This window comes from Mastigoproctus giganteus, chromosome 9 (genome assembly GCF_048544385.1).
Source record: "Mastigoproctus giganteus isolate SK-2022 chromosome 9, ASM4854438v1, whole genome shotgun sequence".
Lineage (NCBI taxonomy): Eukaryota > Metazoa > Arthropoda > Arachnida > Uropygi > Thelyphonidae > Mastigoproctus > Mastigoproctus giganteus.
Window position 1 is genome coordinate 160,170,254 of NC_143583.1, and position 21,703 is coordinate 160,191,956.

A 21,703-nucleotide genomic window follows, 5' to 3' on the forward strand; every position below is an offset into this window, starting at 1 on the left:
GCTGTGTAATTGCACATTGATGCTAGTCTGGGCTGAGGCCGCTAGGATTGAAGCGGCTGGCTGCACTGGTCAATTCTTCCTTAAAAAGGTTCCAGTCAGCCTTATTCAGGGCATATCTTCTTTTTGAGTTGTTGGTTGGTTGAGTGACTAGTGAACTGTGTAGTTGGAAGGTTAGTACCCTGTGGTCAGAAGTGGTCCAGTCCTCACGGACTGTCCAGGAAGCAAGGTGCTAAGCAATGGAGCTTGAGGCTAAGGTGATATCTATTGTAGCTTCCCACAGGGTACTGGAGAAAGTTGGCAGGCAGTTAGGTTTGTTTAGAATGACCAGGTTGCTGGTAGACAAGTAGTCCTCAAGACGTTGGCCATTTCTATTTCCTCTGTGATTTTGAGTTCAGCTGTGCCAGGCTGGGGACCTGCAATTAACATCAGACCCTATAATGAGTTTTGCATTTGGCATTTGTAGCTGGATGGTCTGTAGATATCGGGTGGCAGGAAGAATATCTTCCCCCGGTCGACAGTATATCGAAACTAAGTAGAATTGCCCCAGTGGTGAAATTATATGGGCGCACACAGCCCAGCTAGTACACAGATCAGTGATTTTGGTGACAGTCAGTTCGGGATTGCGAACGACGATCGCAGCCCAGAGTGTGTTACCATCAATCTGGACCACTTTAAATCTCAAGGGGTAGCCTTTTACCTCCTTGTTATGAGTGTATAGCTCCTGAAGCAGCAACACATCTAAGTTCTCTTCATCTGCCCATTTGACCAGTTGTGCAGCAACAGCCTTGGCCCTCTGAGCGTTATGTTGTGCTATTTTCATGGTGTGGGTATTTAGGTTTGGTCTGTTACTCCCCATATTCTATTCTTGATTGTTGAGCACTTCTGGCTTTGAGATAAACTGGGCAACTGCTGTCACGGAGCGAATGGTTGGCTGGCACCTTTAGGGCCTTGCAATTGGCACATGTGGGAGGTTGAGACTTTTTGGGACATGTAGCGTATTCATGCCCCATTTCGGCACAGTGGCCACAGGTGGGCAGATTTTGCCTGCACGTGTGCGTGGTGTGGCCGAAACGGCAGCACCTGAAACATTTGGGGACGGCTACATGCTCCCTAAAGCGGTGGCTGCCCCAGTTGATGTAAATTCTTGTTTGTTGGGAGAGGATCTTTCTGGCCTTGGTGATAGCTCAAAGACCCAGTTAATGGTGTGCCCAGCTCTGGGTTTTGTTTGGAATTTAGGGATTATGTGAGAAGTTGGTTCTTCATCTGGGAGTTCCTGTTTCAAGTTTCTGTGGAAAATTTCACTTTGCAATTCCTCTGGAAGGAGATCCTTGTCCACATCTAGTACCAGTATGCAGGGGCCCTTTTGTCTAGGGGGCTCGGCCAGGAGTCCCAGAGATGGTAATTTAGGATTCTTAACAATCAGTTCAGCATCCTCTTTTGTGGCTGTTTCTATAATTACTCCTGTATTTCGAGCTTTGCGAATTGACTTGATTTTAGTGTTCTTTAAGTCATCTGTCAAGGAATCGTGATGGTCTTCTTGACCTCCTCACTGGACATACGACCTTCATTGGTAAGGGGTTTAAGTACCACAAAGTTAGGTCTGGGTGATAGCGTTTTCTTCAGTGTAGTCCGTAGGTTTACTCCTGTATTTCGGGCTTTGCGAATTGACTTGATTTTAGTGTTCTTTAAGTCATCTGTCAAGGAATCGTGATGGTCTTCTTGACCTCCTCACTGGACATACGACCTTCATTGGTAAGGGGTTTAAGTACCACAAAGTTAGGTCTGGGTGATAGCGTTTTCTTCAGTGTAGTCCGTAGGTTTACTCCTGTATTTCGGGCTTTGCGAATTGACTTGATTTTAGTGTTCTTTAAGTCATCTGTCAAGGAATCGTGATGGTCTTCTTGACCTCCTCACTGGACATACGACCTTCATTGGTAAGGGGTTTAAGTACCACAAAGTTAGGTCTGGGTGATAGCGTTTTCTTCAGTGTAGTCCGTAGGTTGGCACCTGAATTGCTTGTCTGGTAGCTCAGTTCCTGAGATTCGGGAATAAAGTCCGGTGGTGACTTCCTCAGCACTTGGGCATATGTGGAGTCGCGCTGTCGCATTTGTTTTACTCCACAGTCAGTGTAGGCTTCCAATTTTGCAGTTGCCTTTTCGCTTTCCAGGTGAGTCTGGATAAGCAGCGATTCTAGCTTATTCCATAGGGTGACGATTTCTGCCCTAAGAAGTGTTGTAACTCTGTTAGTTGGCTCTTTGAGCACATTCTCCAGTGCTACTTTGAGTTGTAGTGATTGTTGGATAACTGTCCCCTCAGGCATGCTGGGGTCAAGGGGGAGGTCAGGTTGTCTCATATCTGTGTACTCGGTTTGGGAGGGGGGGGGTTCCATGGTCCCTCTGTTTTGAGATTTTGACCTGGTTTTTCGATCAAATTTGGTACCGATTGATTTTTTGTTCTTAATGGGGGTTTCGGTTTGAGATCCCTCATGTTCTTCGTGTTGCTCTGCTATTTTAGGGTTGTCGGTCACTGGCAGGGTTGTGTTTACAGCCGATTTCCTCGATTTACCCTCCATTTTGAGCAGATACGAATTGGCGAGTTCACTGCGTATGAGCGAGTGGCGAGACAGTCTCACAGAAGGAGCTCAGAAAATGAGTGCAGATGACACCCACTGCAAGTTAGTAGGTGAATCAACTTAAGAAGTGCTACACAAGAACAGCTACCATAGGATTTACGTGCTATTTGCCCTGGGATGACATCCATATGGTCATTATAATGGTATTAAGTTACACCAGTGCTTGCAATATTATTTATATCAAGTGGCACAATTCTAATTTCTGCCGAAACCGTGGGGGCAAAATCAGCCGTTCACATCCAGTATCAGCACCCTAGTTTAAATAGCCGACTGGGCTAGGTGAGTAAAGTGCCTGCCTGGCAACCCAAAGGTCGCGGCTCAAATCCCGCCTCAGGCTTGGATCAGAGTACTGCAAAAACCTTAGGAGGTGTATTATAGCCACAGAAGCCGATGTGCCAACAACTAACTGGGGTTAACCGAAGCAGTCAGCGATTCCTGAGTTAGGCCTAATAATATTACAAAGGTAATAAACTAATATTAACAGTTTACAAAATCTATTAAAATTTATAGCCAGTTAGGGAATAACTTACTGACAATTTCTGGACAACAACTGAATTAAATAAAGCACAATGAATACATTACGATATTAAATAAAGTGCAGCATACTAAAACGTCAACCGTACTAACAACGACACTAACGACACTCTCTCTTATAACAGGATAATCACCTTCCTGTCCCTGCTAGCAAAATTCATATATATCATTGTCAAGACTCCATGACCTGTCCTGGCAATGTCTGGACAAGGAGCAGAATTGTCCTGAAAGATGCAGTTACTTGGCAATAGTCTCTAATGGTTGGCAGCAATTTGCCTTCCAATATAGCCAGGTATCCATTCACTGGCATTGAAAGAATCTTTTATAAACTGCAGGTGACATACTCCGCGATACGAAATGCACCCCATATCATTTGGCTGGTAGGGAATTTCACTGTAGACACAATACAGTCTGGAAGATATTTTTCCCCACGCCTACAGCGAATAATTTGTCTCCCATCATAGCCATGCAGGTTGAATTTCTTCTCACCCAAGAAAATAACTGACTTCCACTGCTCAGGGGTCCATTTGACTTGCTCCTTACACCAAATTAATCAGACATTTTTCGTATGAGGTGGGGCTTCTTCTTAGGACAATGGGCTACAATTTCATTTTTGAAGAGGCATCTTCTGTTACTGCGCTTGCTGCCACTCCTGTATGTTCTTCCCATTCTCTTATCAGCTCAGACGAAGAAGCTTTACGGTTTTTAAGGCATAAGCACTTCAAAATGCAGTCCTGTTTTGGCATAGGGACTCATTTGCGTCCGTTTACTTTTTTCCTATTAGCAGAACCGGTATTCTTAAGTTTGGAAAAAATATACTCATTGTCGACTGATTACAAGACACTCTATATAAGCAATATGATGAGAAGGACATCCATCCTCACATAAAGCAACAATAGCACTCTTTCTTTGTGGCATCAACTGCACGTAACTCGCCATACTGACACAAGCAAGGAATGACTACAACTCTTGCAGAGCGTGCTTATATAGCTAAAGTAACAGCTGATGCAACATTACATCATTATCTATGCGTTTCAATCTTATCTGATGCAATCTGTAAGAAATATTGCCATATACTTACTTTATCTGGACGACAATTACAATTTTAAGGGGTGATGCACTTTCTTTAAACACCAGTGTATTAAGAATGTAAAAGAAATTTCAGATTTTTAATAATTGGTTAATGGTTAACATGGGAACATAAGGCCACAGTAGCTGAGTGGTCAGGGGCACAGGTTCATAATTACACGTCTTGAGTGACCGGGGTTCAAGTCTGTGATTGCTGAATACGGTACTGTTTCTTGTATTCTCTCTACCTTATGAACTCCTCTGACCATGTGGCTGTTCAGGAGTATAAACAGAAAATTATTTATTTATTTATTATTTGAGAAGCACCGGTGAGTTGCCAAGCCACAACCACCAGTTAAATTAAAGTTAAAAAAATAATAATAATAATAAAAAAAAATAAATAAAAAAAAAAAAATCTAGCCTTTAAAAATATTACAATGGAAAAAAAATTAGTACCTTTGAAATCAACTGAAATCAACAACATACCTTCGAAATCAACTGAGTGAATTGCATACCGTGATTACGCCAACTATTGCAAATGTCAATGATGTCTAGTCTGCAAAGCACAATGATGTCATAAGCACTACAAATACCCTATAAAAAAAGCAATTGATGGAAATGTTAACTAACTACAATGTTGAACTTCACTATCAACAATACATATACAAACATACACTTAGCTAAAAGTACAGAGACATAATTAAAAATTAAGGGTTATTATTTTTAAACTAATTTATAAATAACTTTATTTTGAGTCTAACAGAAAAAAACTCAAGTTCATTTGTAAACAAAATTACAGAATAAAATATTGCTATACATAATTACAAAGTTGGCCCACTTTATAATTATGTATAGCAATATTTTATACTGTAATTTTTTATTAGTTTAATAGTTTATTATTATTAGTTTATTATATTTTATAATTTAATAGTTCAAAAAAAATTATAATTAAACTATATTTTATTTCAAACACCTATACATTTTAAAATTATTTATGTAACTAGAAAATCTCAAATATAAATATGTGTAGACATTAGTAAGTAATTTGACTAATTCATTTTCTCATCAAATTTCCTATAATTACATCTGTGAATTCAATTTCTTTAATTGCTGAGTTTCTTATTATTATAAGGGCTGATGAAATAAGGACTGTCAGGGACTAAGTATCTTTCCCATGGAAATAAGAGGCAACTTTATATATAATGATCACATCACATGGTAAATTCCAATCCAGTTCAGGTAAGTAAAAAGTTCTTACATAATAGCATCATCTCCAAAAATGGTCAGTGCCATGGTTGTACATTTAAAAGTGACTGAAAGATCACTTTACTTAAGCAGAAAGACAAAAGCAAGGCAGTTTACTGGGATGTCATAATATGTCCCCAGTGTCCAGAAAGGTGGCACTAAAAAGAGTTGGTATTAAGCATATTATGTGTAGCTGTTGAAAATTCCTACTCCTGAAAACAGATATACGGTTCTGAAAAATTTTGACTTTCTTTTATTTAATTTCCATACTAAATTCTGTTTAAAGAATAGTTTTAATTGTCCTAATCATGTACATTAGCTTATTTTTCAATTTAGCTAGGATTCCATAAGTAATGACTAAGGATTCCATAAGTAATAGTCAGAGAGCCTTTATTAGAGGTAAAATTTTGGCAAAAACGCATTGTATCTCTAACTAGTAAATTCTAACATTGTTCATCGTAAGAGTTAATCACACTGTTTTAAATTGTGGTATACAAATAGTTTGAAGGTCCTAATCATGAAAGCTAGTTTACTTTTATTTTTAGCTAAGGCATTTAGAAAGTCAATAGCATTATTTAGAAATGTAGCATTGTATGTACTGCTGCTGTGAACAGCGAAGCATTATTAAAGTCTTGTCTCTTAGTTTCTGTGGTATTTTAAACAAAAATTAACCTAAAAACATGTGTAAAACAAGAGCAGCAAAGCAAAAAGCTCAAAGTAGTGAGAATACCCTGGGAAAGAATTGTCAATAGCAGTTCACTTGCATAATGTACTAATTTGAAAGTTTATGAAATTCTGCCCAGACATGACCAGAGGGAGTACAGAGCGAGAGCCTGTCATTAAATTAGGTCCTGAAGACTGGGCAAAACTACTATGATAGAAATTTTCACAGCATGAATTGTGCTTGCTAACAGGAGAAAGATATTTTTACACAGATAAGATACACTTGAATAGAAGGAGTGTGATAGCATCAACAAGAATATTTGTTGACGCTATCGAAAGAGTGTTAGGTGGGTCAAAAATGTCTACACAGACTAATAGCTTACATGCAGCCACAGGCAGAGGTGAAAGTGATCCTTGCATTATATCTATTGGAACATGCAACACCCTGGAAAGGAAGGTGTCAGGTAATGCAAGACCTGCTGGAAATTTCTCATGCTTGTCATGAGATGAGCATGAATGACTGTGTTAGGGTTTCTAAAAGCAGAAACAATTGTACACTAATGCAATGAGCACAGCAAAAAATTTGATAAATCTGAAGTACTGGTATGTTCATCAAACATAGACATTATAGGGATGTCACCAGACATAAGGAATACGGAATTTGAATATGGCGAGTTAAATGTGTATAGATAAGACAGACAGGATGGGGGCAATTATGCTCTTCATTAAGAAGTACTTGGAGTCTAAATTAGTGCACCCAGATGAAGTGGGTGGCCAGTGCAGTATTCAGTCAGTTTGGTGTGACAGGCACACATGCACTTTTGCGATCCAAAGAAATCTCTTTCAAGTTCAAAAAATTCCTTCATAATTAACCTTAATAGTAATAATAATAATAATAGTATTCATCATATAGTGCAAAGCTGCCACAACCTTTAGCTGCACTGGAAAAAAAAAAAAAAGATAAGAAAGCACAAATTATACACTTCCCTCTTTACACAGGTAAGTATCCAGTTTACCTTTGAATTTATTCAAACTGTCAGCCTCAACTACCTGTGAGGGCAACTTGTTCCAGCTATCTACAACTCACACGCTAAAAGAAAATTTCCTATAATATAATCTAAACCTCAAGTTCAAATTATGACCCCCCCCCAGAACTAGGGATCATAATTTGAATTTATGACCCCTAGTTCTGAAATTCTTTAGAACATAGTGTACAGAGTATAGTGTTAATTATAAAGCGACTCCAGAGGTTTCCCCAACTCCGTGTCAAGTAATGTCATGAATACAAAACTCTGTAAAGGCAAGATTTATGTAGGTTAGAGAGTGTTTGTGTAATACGGTATTTCTTCGATTCTAAGACGCCATCGATTGTAAGACACACCTTAATTTCAATACCTTAATTTCAGAAAAAAAAAAAAGCTTTGATTCTAAGAAAAAAAATAGTAAAATAAAATACTAAAATAAATCTAACAAATATCTTTATTATAACAGAATTCAATTTACTATCAACAATAGTACCAGTATTTATCAGTAGGTATATTATTCATCACTTCCTTCTGAATCTTCTGAGCCGTCGATATCTGCATCTGAATCAATATCAGCGTCTACTTCACATTCAGGGTCCTTCTGAGCCGTTATCTTCATTATTCCACAATATATCATCTTATGAGCTATCGAGAGTGTTGGTGGTGCAACATATTTTAAATGAGTGCTTTACTATTCTTTTTGGGATCAGCTTCCAAACTGTTAATACCCATTCTAACAATTTTGATACCGGCGCTTTTTTAAGTTTTCCAGAAGGTGTCAGCAGAAGGTTGTCGGTCAACAGCCAGGATTCATATTCCTTTCTCAAGTAATCCTTAAATGGTTTGTTGACTGAAACATCGAGTGGTTTGGTTGTGATTCCTGGTGGCTAGTCATGCCACCAGGAATCACAACCAAGTCACCACGTTTTTGCACGATTTTATTTTTGACACGTTCAGACAAATGTCCATGAAATGCAAAGTACTAGCATGTAGGTGGGTTACGAAGACTTCCAGGATGTCTATTCCACACAACATTTAGCCAGTCTTCCAGTTTAGCCAGTTCATAAGCTCTGCCAACATCCATCCATTTTTTTTGTGCACGCACAATAACACCTTTGGGGAAAATTTCATTCTTCGGTATGGTTTTTCTATTTAAAATTAAATATGGTGGCAACTTTTGACCATCAGCAGTGATGCATAGCATCACAGTGATACGCTGTTTTTCGCAGCCTGTGCTTATAATCTTGATTTCTTTAGCGCCTTTAGCATGACTGTGTAATTTCAAGACATATCGAAGAAGACTGGAGTTTCATCAGCATTTCCAATTTGACTAAACTCATAGTTTCTTTTTTTCCTTAATTCCATCACCTGTCACGCTGAAAGTTAATCAGCTTCTGTTGAAAGTCTGCAGGAATTTTTTGACAGATAGATGTTCGGCACCTTAACGATAATCCACTAGGATGCATGGGTCTGTCGCACCAGATGCGACTGCCTTTAAAAATTATTTTCTCTATTCCGAGGGACTATGGCAATTCCTCCAGCTTTCAATTGCATGGGTAATCCTTTTGCGCATGTCTCTGTTACAAAACTTATCACAGCTTCATCAACTTGTGGAAATCTTCCATTCTTAGGCCCTGTAAAGTACTTGGTTGTTGCTTTGCATGAAAATATGGAATTGCGATAATTTCTCCAATGACGAACAATTACTTCACTAATGTCAAAATGTCAACCCGCAACTGTATTTCCATGTTCTTTTGCGTACACAATAACTTTTCGTTTCAATGCGGCTTCGTAGTGCAATATTTTTGACATTTGATCCCTTATTGCACATTAAGTGCAATAAGGGATCAAGGAGTGGGGAAAGGACAAGCTAGATTGACTATATCATGTGCCGTAGGGGGGCATCCAAAGGAAATGAGGAACGGCAAGGTGATAAATGGAGAAAGTGTGTCCGCACAACATAGAATGCTTGTGGCCGATTGGGAGGTTGCAGTGGACAAAAGTAGGAAATATTCAGGTCAGAGGGAGAAAAGGATAAAGTGGTGGAGATTGAAAGAGGAAGGTTTGAGGAAGGAGTTCAGGGAAAAGGTGCTAAAAGGAATAAAGTTACTGGAAGACGTTCAAGAGTGGTGAGAAAAAAAGTTGTTTCTTAAGGAAAGTTGGTGAAGAGTTGTTGGGGAAAACATCAGGAAAGGGGATGCTGGAGGGAAAGGAGGCTTGGTGGTGGAAAGAGGAAGTGCAATCGGTGATAAAACAAAAGGAGGAGATGAAGAAAAGATGGGATGTAACAGGTATCCAGGAAGATAAAGAAGCATATACAATAGCAAATAAGGAGGCAAAAAGTGTAACAGATATCCAGGCAATAGAAAAGGCGAGGGCAGTGGACGAGGCCTATGGGGAACTGGAAAGGAAAGAGGGAGATAGGCAACTGATGAGAACAGCCAAAGCGAGAGATAAGGCATCGAAGGACTTCTCATCAATAAAACAGATAAAAGATGAGAGGGGGAGTGGTTATACAGGACCCGGAGAAGGTTAAGAAAAGATGGAAAGAATATTTTAAGGAGCTATTAAATGAGGAAAACCCAAGAGCACTATGCGAGGATGGAGAGTTGAATGTGAGAGTAGTGGAAGGCATAAGCAGGAAAGAAGTGGAAAGCGCACTCAGAAAAATGAAGAGAGGGAAAGCAGTAGGTGCTGATCAGATACCAGTAGAGGTATGGAGTAGTCTGGAAGAAGAAGGGATTGATATCCTATGGGACGTGATAGAAAAACTGGCAGCAGGAGAGGATACTCGATGAGTGGAGGGAAAGTATACTTGTGCCAATCTTTAAAGGAAAGGGTGATGTGCAGGAATGTGGGAAGTACAGGGGAATAAAGTTAATGTCTCATTCGATGAAGATCTGGGAAAGAATTGTGGAAGGAAGGTTAAGGCAGGAGACGGAAATAGGAGAGGAATAGTTTGGTTTCATGCCGGGAAGAGGAGCAACAGATGCAGTCTTTGCTTTAAGGCAGGTGATGGAAAGATACAGGGAGATGCAAGTAGAGTTGCACATGGTGTTTATAGACCTGGAAAAAGCATATGATAGAGTGCCCAGACAAGAGGTATGGAGATGTTTTTTTTTAGGAGCATTAGCAACTAAGGTCATATTGCTCCGGGAATATGCGATGGTCATTCCCTGACCTTTCCGCATCCTCCATATTTGGTGGTGACGGGCTTGAACCCCGGTCTAATCAAGAAGCATGTGGTACGCACTGCTGCTCCTTCCCACCTGGCAACGGAGATGCCGTATGGAGATGTATGAGGGAGAAGGGTATATCAGAGAAGTACGTAAGGCTTGTGAAAGATATATACGAGGGCACGGTGACTCAGGTTAATAGCAGTGTAGGTATGGCTGAGGGATTCTCTGTAGAAGTTGAACTGCACCAGGGATCAGCTCTCAGCCCATATCTGTTTTATCTGGTAATGGATGTGTTGGTGAGAGAAGTGAAGAGTAGAGCACCATGGAGTATGCTGTTCGCAGATGATATTGTACTGTGCGAATCATCCCAAGGAAAGGCGGAGAAGAAATTGGAGGAATGGAGGAAAGCGCTGGAAAATAGAGGCATGAGGATAAGTAGAACAAAGACAGAATATATGGTATTGAATGGAGAAGTTGAGAGTTCTATCTGCAGGAGGAAAAGCTACTATCTGTTTCGAAATTTAAGTATCTGAGATCGATCGTTGAGAGGGATGGAGGACTGAGTGCAGAAATACAGCACAGAGTGCAATGTGGATGGCTGAACTGGAGAAAGATGAGTGGGGTGCTGTGTGATAAGAAAGTTAATTGTAGAATGAAGGGAAGAGTGTATAAAACTGTGGTTAGACCTGCTTTGATGTACGGTGCTGAGAAATGGGCGATTACAAGGGCCCGGGAGAAGATGGAAGTGGCGGAGATGAGGATGCTAAGATGGATGTGTGGTGTGACGAGGAAGGACAGGTTAAGCAATTACTACATTAGAGGTACGGTTAAGGTGGGGCCTCTGAGTAAAAAAAATACAGGAATCTAGGTTGAGGTGGCTTGGTCATGTGGAACGAAGTGAGGAGTATGTAGGGAAGAGGTGCGAAAAGCTGGAGGTGATAGGGAAGAGGGGGAGACCTAAGCTGAGATGGAAGGACAAGGTGGCAGAGGATTTGAAAGAGAGAGTGGATGGAGGAGAGAGAAAGCCCTGGTTAGAAAGGAATGGAGGAAGAGAATTAAGGAAGGGAATGCCGACCCCATATGAATGTGGAAGAAGGCGAGGACAAAGAAGAAGAAGACTGAACATTAAGTGCAATAAGGGATCAAATGTCAAAAAAAATTAACGAAATACAGTAACTCCACGTCTTACATACTTTCGAAGATACAAACAAAACTTCTTAATTTTCGCTGAGCGAGCTCCGCTATAATTAGTGGCCGCATGGTGCAAGAAAGCGTATGGCTTATGCTGCACAAGCCAAAAAAAAACCAAGAATAAAACAATGATAAAAAATAAAATAAATAAATAATAATAATTAATAAAAGAAAAGGAAATTAAACCTATCATCCTATGCGCTTCCCTCACCCGAAGGTACTGTCCAGATGACCTTTGAATTTCCCCAAACTGTCAGCCTCTACCATCCATGTAGGCAACTTATTCCAGTAATCTATAACTCGCTGGCTAAAATAAAACTTCCTGCAGTCCAATCTAAACATTTCTCCCGTAACTTGAATTTATGTCCCCGAGTTCTAACATCATTTATAATCTTGAAAATTTCGTCCTCATTCATTTTACTGATGCCTCTCAGAGCCTTAAACACCTCAATCAAATCTCCTCTAAGGTGTCTAGTTTCCAAACTCTGCAACCCACATATTCGAAGTCTTTCTTCATAAGGACACCCTTTTTGCCGATCTCACCAGGCGAGGTACCCACCTTTGCACCCTTTCAAGAAGCTCGATGTCTTCCTTTAGGTGCGGTCTCCATATTTCAACACAGTATTCCAAGTGTGGTCCAACAAAAGCCTTATATAATGGGATTATCACGTCCATATCTCTACTTGCAAAAGTTCGATAGATCATTGATAGGACACCATGGGCCTTCCTTGCTACCTGTTTACAATGCTCAGAGAATTTCATGTCTGACCATATCGTAACGCCCAAGTCCCTTTCCTCCAGTACTGGGTTTAGTTGAACTCCACCAAGTGAATAAGTTATTTTGGGATTACTGTTTCCCAGGTGTAATACCTTACACTTTGTTGGATTAAAGCATAGCTGCCATTTTTCTGACAATTCCTGAAGTCTATCTAAGTCTCTCTGAAGAAGCTCAGCTTGACAGTGATCATTAACTACTCTACCAATTTTAACATCATCCGCAAATTTAGACATCACGCCCTCTATCCCTTCATCGATGTCGTTTATGAAAATTAAAAACAACAGTGATCCTAATACTGATCCTTGGGGAACCCCACTTCTTACATCAACCCAATCTGAGGAATAACCATTTATCACAACCCTCTGCCTCCTGCCCTGAAGCCATCCTGCTATCCATCTAAGGATTTTCCCAGTGATTCCAACCTGTTCCAGCTTATAAAGCAATCACTCATGTGGGACTGAATCAAAAGCTTTGCTGAAATCTAAATAAACAATGTCGAAATTATTCCCTAAATCCAGCTCGTGAGTGACCCTTTCAAAATAGCAAACCATGCTGAGTATCCTTGAGAATTTCAATTCGATCCAAATGATCCTGAATTCCACCCTTGATCATTGCCTCCATGATTTTCCCTACCACTGAAGTCAGACTGACAGGTCGATAATTTCCCACTTCACTCTTAGAGCCATCCTTATGTATGGCACTTTTCCAATCCAAAGGAATTTTCCAATCTAATGAAATAACGGTAGCTTCACAATTCGAAAGCACATGAAATCACCCACGCCACTTTATTCTCCAATGGAATTGGAGAATGCGATAACGGTCAAATTTGGAGGTGGGGTTTCCGAGAAAAAAAAAAAAACGTGGTGCTGTGCAAAGCGCGGGAAAATTCAAAAAAAAACTGCAATTGTAAGACGCCATCGATTCTAAGACGCACCCCGTTTTTAGAGACGTTTATAGGGGGAAAAAAGTGTGTCTTAGAATCGAAGAAATACAGTATTAGTGTCGGAGTGTGTTGTTCATCTGACCTCTTAGCCTAGGGGCCTGTATTTTCACACAAAAACCTCTAGTTTACCATACAGTGACACGAAGAGGCAGGCCGGACAGTAGGGAGTATGAAAGCATTGGCGGGGCAAATCCTGTGGTAGCCAAAGCTACAGAAAGATAAGAGCTCGGTAAATAAAAAAATAAATGAAAGGTTGAAGGTGATATTGGGAAGACAGGAAGTGGGAGCTAGCTGAAAGGAGGCACAGAAGAGGGGCCCCCAGAGTAGAATGCCCATCGTGCTCAAGGGGTGGGATGTTGTTGACAGATGGCAGTGGGATTACCCACCAGACAAATGGGAGATGGTTGGTTGGTTGGGTTTTAATGGCAAATCAGCAACCAGATCTATAACGTGCCAAAACCATGTCCCATACAAGATAACAGCAAAAATTTCAGTGAACTAATTACTTAGGTCACTATGTCAATATCTATAAATATATATATATATGTAAGAGGTAAACTAATATAAAAATATATTTATATACAAGAAAAAATGTTTATTGATTTTAAAACCCTAAAAACAGCTGACATTGTCACTGTCAGATAAAATCTGACTGAGTGTATGAGGCTCAGTCAGATGAGTAAAAACATTAAAATACATAAAGTGTTCTTGTCAATATCGTGAACATTTGGATAAAATATGACGAATGGTTAAAAAGGCGTCACAATCCCCACACATAGGAAAGTCATCTGCCCCCAGCAAGAATACATGCGTAAGATGACTATGTCCCATGTGGATGCAAGCTAGAACAACTTCCTCTCTACAGTCCCTCTGCAAACTAGACTGTCAGTGTTCGATAACAGGCTTTATCTGATATAGCTTGTTTGTGACCTGCTCATGCCAAGATTGTTGCCATTGGGAGAGTACAGGAGACTCTCAATTTTCTGGGATAGATGGCAAAAAAAAAAAAAAATCCTGGATAATCGGTTAATCCAAAAATACAGAAGTCCCTGACATACGTAAGAGATACGTTCCAGGACTTCTTACGTAAGTCGACTTTTACGTGACTCGGGAATGACTAATAACAAATTGCTACTATGTTATTATTGACAAATCTGAATTCGGCACAATACTTGTTAATGTTTTACCATTTTCATACATCCTTATTCATTTTAATTTTCTGATCCAAATCGATCGCTTTCCTTTTGTTAGTAGATTTACTAGTATCGCTGTCACTTATTCCCTTAGTCAGCACTATGATAATGATCAAAATGAAATTTTCTGTAAAGAACTTCACAGGGTTAAGGCAAAAACTCACTATTATCACCCCACACGAGCTCACATTTTACTAAAGCACATTTCTTGAGCACATACCATAAAAACAATTTGCACTTTCCGGTTTATTGGTCTTTTCTGTTAATGCATCTAATTAATTATAAACTCGATTTCTTGCATTTGTGATAATACCAATAGCTGGAATTCTGTGGATTTTTATGTTATTATGGTGAAGTGTGTGTGTGTGTGTGTGTGTGTGTGTGTGTGTGTGTGTGTGTGTGTGTGTGTGTGTGTGTGTGTGTGTGTGTGTGTGTGTGTGTGTGTGTGCACTGAAATCTTCAGTCATATAAAAAAAGCATACATAAATTTTAAGAATCTTCTCTTCTTTCCTATTTTTTTACTCGTTACTCTGTACCAAACTTGTACAATTGGTGCGTGGCATGATCATCGTTATTGATTGCTTATTATTTTTTTTTTGTTTTAAATTTCAAAATCCTAAAAAAAAAAAAAATTTACTTAAGTCCAAAGTTGCGTAAGTCGGGGCCTTCCTATATCGAAAATGTTCAGCAACCTACATAAAAAGTATGGTGATAGATAAAAAACTTACCACGCACTACTCACGTGTCTAATGCGATGCTTTCCTTTATTTTTTACAATGTCGTATATGGTTTGGTCACCAACATTATAATGATTCTTTAAATATTTAACGAATGCACCATTTTCAAACTCTTGAATAATTTAAAGTTTTTGTTTAACTGAAAGCGCAACTCTTTTGTGTTTACCCATCATTTTTGCGATTTCTAAACAAAAAAAAAATATTTACTATAAAAAAAATTGACATCCCTGACATAAATAATGAAACCAAATTTGTCTTTTTGCGTTGCAACGAAACACAAGAATCAATGCGATGCACTAAAACAAACTAAATATTTCTTTTTTTTTTTTTTAGTGGCAGATGTGAAAACAGTGGGAGTTGCAAGATAATAGGTACATTATCTCCCAATGACAACTTATAACGTCGCTTCTTGTCACTTATTTATGACTTGCAAAACATCTGTTTATACCAATTCTAGTTATTAACCCCAGGGGCTCACATCTGGTGAGTACGGGCTTGGCACACCCAGGGTCCTGAGCTGGATATCATCATTCTTCTCTTTCTTGGTGATTCCTTTCTACTTCTCTCTCTCTCTCTCAGGGTAATAGGGATTTTTTTTTTTTTTTTTTTTGCCGGTGCAGCATAAGCCTCAGGCTTCCTTGCACCATATGGCTAATAATAATAATAATAATAATAATAATAATAAATAATAATTACTTGAATTTTATGATTTCTGGTTGATTTTTTTTTTTTTTTTTTTTTTTTAATTTGGAGAACTATCCCGGTTAACCCAATCCCAGTAAATTGAGAGTCTGCTGTAATTTAACATGTATTAGCTGCCTGTAGTCTCTATAGGGGACTAACAGGCAAGGAGTGTTGTCGGGTTCTGGTTACCTAGCTACAGTATCTGTCAGTTCATTACCTCTGATCCCAATGTGGCTTTGGCTCTCGTAGAAATGAAGGTCAAAAGAATGCACAGAAATAGAGTGTAACATCTGCTGGATCTAGGTCAGGAATGGATGAGGGTTAAACCTCGTCCCCGATAAAGCTTGCAATTTGTTAACTATGTATTCTTGCAGCCAATTTCATTTATTCCTTCACTTACTCCAATTTACCATAATACTCATTCACTCTCTCTTCTTCTATTGCTGGATCTCTCTCCCTTACCAAAACACCAAAACTAACATTCATTCCCTTTGACCACAATTCCGATTTCACTCTATCATTCAATGCCCATCTCATTCACTAAGTCTTTCACACTCTTTCATTCTTTCCTTTCATTTTACATTGCATCCTCTTGCTGCTAGCTTACTAATATTTTTCAGCTAAGCCCTGGCTGCCTGTACTTATCCCTCCCCTACGTGTTTATTTGTTTGGTGTGGGCCCAGATCCAAAGCCAGGAATTCATCCAGAACAAGGCTCCAGTAGAATGATTGAACCCGACATATTTCCAAGGATTGAACCCTACGGGGCAACCTTTATTCACAGGGCATGTCGACTCCTGGAACCTTGTGCATATTTTTGCCTTTAGGTAGTCGTAACCTGTCAATATGAATGTTGTAAAAAGTCCAGGGGCATACCACTTAGGTGGATTTGAGCTGACCATTGCCACCTGCGGCAGAAACCTTTTGGTAACTAGACCTCTGGTTTCCTGCTTCCATTTTGTTTGCCATAGCTCATGGAGCTTTGTGGCAATTCTTTTTCTTTCAGCGTGAAGGTGTTGGCTGTATCAAGGGCTATCCCCAGAAATTCTATGGGTATACCTTTTTTAAGTCTATAATACAAGCCATACTGCCCACTTTACCTTGGTCACTTCCAGGTAAAGTGGGAGAGCTCCAGCGAGCAACTGCAGTGCAGGTGTGCTCGGGTAATGGTGAGAAGTACAGTGAAACTTCCCTTTAACGGACAGCCATGGGGAACAAAAATGTGTCCGTTAGAGAGAAGTGTCCGCTAACAAGAAGTCTGAGGGAGAAAAAAAAAAAAAAAGAAAGAAAGAAAAATCGTTAAACGTTTAATGTAAGATTAAATTAAATTATATACAGATTTTGCACAATATTTTTGTAAATAATATACATACAATTGTGCTATGCATATTATGACTTTATCTTAAGAAAAATACATAGTAATCACTTATTTTATTCTGCACCTTCTTCCGGCTGATAATTTTGTTTTCAACATTTGTTTGGAGTGAAGAAACCATCGAAAGTCCTTCGGTATCTTCTTCAGCGGCGAAAAACATTTTTAAATGATTGATTTGTATGAGCCCTTCTTCTATTTTCATCGGTGGTTCGTCGTTAATACGTTCTTCAACAGAATGACCTCCTTCCATTTCTTCATCCTCATGAGGAACTTCTTGAAAAATATCGATGATAATGTCGTTGATATCTATAGCCATCTTCTGTAGTGAGGTTCGAGTCTATATCTTTGTAGCCAGGGTCAATTGTAGCTGAAGTATCGTACATTATCAATAGATGTTGAAGTTCTTCTTCTTCTTGGTGCTCCACATTGCTGTTCACAACTTCAATTTTTGCGTTTGAGAAGCCAGACTTTACAAAACAGTTCACGACAGTTTGTTCTCTAATTGTGTTTACTGAAGAGGAAATCCACTGATTCGCATCTAGGATGCTGATTTTCTTTGCTAGGTCACTGGAACATGTTACATTGTTCATGTTTGCAATGAGATGTCTTAAAACACGTTTTCTGTAGTGAAGTTTAAATTATTTTATTATCTCTTGATCCAAGGGCTGACACTCTGCAGATGTGTTTGGTGGCAGAAAAACGATTTGAATGTTGGACAATTCAATGTGCGGGTAAGATGCAGCATTATCCATGAAAAGAATAATTTTTCTGTTTTGACGAATCATGTTTTGGCTAAAGTGACTTATCCATTCGCTCATGATATCTCGTGTCATCCACGCTTTTTTATTAGACTTCCAGTTAACATTCAAAAGATTCAACTTTATGCCCTTGAAACAATGTGGATTTTGTGGTTTTCCTATGACAACAGGTTGTTCAAAGTCTCCCAGCATATTTGTACACAACAGTACAGTCAAGCGTTTCTTAGAAATTTTTCTGCCCTGACACTTTGTTTTTTAGACTCACTGTTTTTTCAGGAAGAGCTTTAAAAAACAACCCTGTTTCGTCACAGTTGTAAATATCCTTAGCTTCAAAATCACGACATAAATCTTCCAATTTAACGGTCCACTCTGTTACAACCCCAGTATCAACAGATCCACCTTCACCACTTACGGTTTTCCAAGAAATTTTACGCCAAGTTTTGAACTTGTCTGGCCATCCCACAGAAGCTTTGAACTCATTTACTCCCATAGATTTCGCAACCTCCAAAGCCTTTTCCCTAATAATAAGCCCATTAATGGGAATTTTTTTAGCATGTTCGCGACAAAACCACTCATACGTAACATTGTCAATTTGAAGTCCAACAGTTTTCAGGAGTGATTTTTGAACCTGATCATTTCCGTGTTGCCAAAATTGTTTGAGCAGCTCATTTTTTTCCTTTAGAATGTCACTTACCTGCGTCTTCCCGATTTTGAATTTTGCAGCGAGATTGCGAACACTATTTTTTTGCCGATCATACGCATTAATGAGTTCGACTTCTTTTAAAGTTAAATGTTTATGAGAAGACATTGTGCACTTTGCACGACACTGAACAAAACTGAAAACTGAAACTGAAAAGACGAACGGCCGACCATATTCTTACCCCCCTGCACACACTGAATTCATCAGAAGTTTTACACGTGCCTTCAAAATTTCTAAACCCTTTTTCAAAATTCTTGAAAAAGGGTTTAGAACTGCGATGTAAACCTTGATAAAATTCAGAGAATCAGAAATAGAAAATAAACACACGATTGAGGCAATACGTGGAAGAAAAGTTCCTAGGAAAAGGGCCGTAAGCTCGCCCGCTGTCCGTTATGGGGAGATCAAATTAAGTGCTAATATAAACGAAACAGTGCAGATTGCCTGTCCGTGTCCGTTACAGAGCATGTCCGCTAGACAGAAGCTGAAAACACGTTAAAACCAATAGAGGTGAGTTGGAGAATTTGAAAATGTCCGTTGTAGAGAGATGTCCGTTAACGAGAGGTGTCCGTTAGGAGAAGTTTCACTGTATTGTAATTTGTATTGTTCTAATTTATTCCTGTTTCTTACTATGGCCGAGTCGATGAATCATGCACCGTCTCTACAGGTGATAACAGGTAGGAACAAGGCACAGTATATGATTGCCAGGGTCTTTCTTTTAAGCTCCCAGTCTGATCAACTGATCCTGGCAATCATACTTACATAATTTCTCACTTTCTTTGCCAAGTAGGTCAAATGGTGATAAAAAGTTAATTTTGAATCAAAGACCACTCCAAGATATTTTAGTTCTGTAACTACTTTTATAGTAGTTGTGTTAATTTAAATTTGTGGATGTCTTCTTATGTCCAAATTGCCTTTTAGAAGTATTTGTTTGGTTTTTTTCAGGCAATATCTTGAGCAAGTGCATTTGTGCCCACACCTGTAAGAGGGCAGCATTTGATCTTTATTCTACAACCACTCATGTTACCTTTTACAAGGAAAATCATGTCATCTGCAAAGGCCACGCTTTCCACAGGGCCCAGATCCAATGCCAAAAATTCGTCCAGAATGAATTTCCAGAAGAAAGGGTCAAGGATTGAAACCTATGGGCAGCCTTTATTCACAGGGCATGTCAATTCCTGGAATCTTGTGGTTCCAGGAATTGTCATGGAACTAAGACACTTCTGTCTGTAAGGTAGCTGTTTATTACCATATATAGGTTTTGTGGGGCATTTGCCTGATGGAGTCTCCTAAGGACACTAGGCTACCAGAGTGAGTTAATTGCCTCAGCAAAGTCAATAAAGATTGCCAGCATATATTTCTCCTCTGAGTTTTTATTTAACCGTTGTCAGTAGGTGGTGCATGGCATCTTCCGTAGTGCATGGCATCTTACCCTGCTTAAAACCATACTGGTTGTTGGAATGTAAACCTGCTTCTGCATAGTATTGAGCTAATCTGCTACATACAGGGTGGGTCTCGGTAAATAGTACAATAACAAGTGGCAACCCTGCAGATAAAAAAGTGTGGTGGTAGTGCCACCTGTCTTGTCCAACCGGAACACAAAAGTATGCCATTTAGTTTGCTATGAGTCATTGGCTGGTGCAGGTGCGTATTCAAGCTGTGGAGGCCTATGTGCATAAGAAGTGTTATAGCTGTGCAGCATGAATTGCGCCGTGGAAATGCCCGCCATTTCCGTTTTTCTGAGAGAAGGATGATATTGAGGTAGATGAGAGAGTGGTGACAAACAGGTTCAGTCACCGATAAGAAGCACGAGGGACCCCAAAAGACAGTGTGTATGCCTGACAATGTCCAACGAGTCCATGAGGCTCTGCAGCAAAGTCCCCAATGATTGGTTCGTCACCATGCAAGGACACTGCATCGGATTGTGAAATTTGATTTAAAGTTCCAACCATACAAATTTCAAGTTGTTCAACAGCTATGGCCAGCAAATAAAGTAAGCAGGCGAGACTTCCGCACAAAATTCGTTGAAATATTGGAGCAGGATGAGTTAATTTTCACTTCTCCGGTTATGTCTGATGAAGTGAAACTTTCATCTTAATGGGTTTGTGAATAGGCAAAATTTCCAATACTGGGCAGACAGCAACCCGCACCTTCTTCATGAAAAACCTCACAGTAGCCCACAGGTCGTCGTGTGGTGTGCTATCGGAGTTTCCATTGGCATTGTGAGGCGGTGTTTTTTTTAAAGATGATGAAGAACACACAGTGACTGTCAACGCCGAGCGGTATGGGAACATGATTGAAAACTTTTTCATTCTAGAAGTACGGAGAAAAGGCTTTCTCCACACGACATGGTTCCAGTAAGATGGGGCTACAACCCAAACCACGATGGCTAAGCTGAAGCAGTTCTTTCCACATCAACCAATCTCATGATTTGGGGATGTCCCATCCCATCCCGTGGCTGGCTAGGTCTCCAGACCTGACAGCCCCAGACTTTTTTTTTTTTTTTTTCCCCTTTTGGGATATCTCAAAGACAACATTTTCTTCCGGCGGGTACACAGTATTGGGAATTTGAAGGCAGCAACCCGAGAAGAGATTGAGGCCATTCCCCAGGATATGATTCAGGACGTCTTGAGGAGATTCCAGGAGCACTTGCAGAAATGCATTGACACCAATGGAGGTTATTTGCTAGATATTATATTCAAGACATAGACATGGTTTTTGGTGTATCAGTAATCGCAATTTGTGTAAATCTGACAGCTGTAAATTAATTTTGTGTAGCCATGCATCAGTTCTGACTATCGCCTTTTTCTTTTGTACTATTTACCGAGACCTGCCCTGTATTGGCCTTTCGTATATTTTCCCTAGTACTGGGAGTAGGGCTATTGGTCTATATAATTTGGGATCAGTAGGGGGTTTCTCAGGATTTTTTAGAATTAATCTTAATGCAGCTTTTTTCCATATTTTTGGGAATATACCTTCTGTCATACAGTTATTATATAGTG

General features: G+C 39.6%; 1 protein-coding gene across 1 annotated transcript in view; it reads right to left on the reverse strand.

The window, feature by feature from the left end:
* Tmtc4 (Transmembrane O-mannosyltransferase targeting cadherins 4) overlaps positions 1-21,703 on the reverse strand; it is a gene marked incomplete at its 5' end in the record, with an annotated part of 433,994 nt that overhangs the window by 289,867 nt on the left and 122,424 nt on the right. Inside the window, one exon of the mRNA XM_090380839.1 lies at positions 4,721-4,828. Coding sequence (XP_090236965.1) covers positions 4,721-4,828 — 108 coding nt within the window. The remainder of the gene's footprint in view (positions 1-4,720; positions 4,829-21,703) is intronic.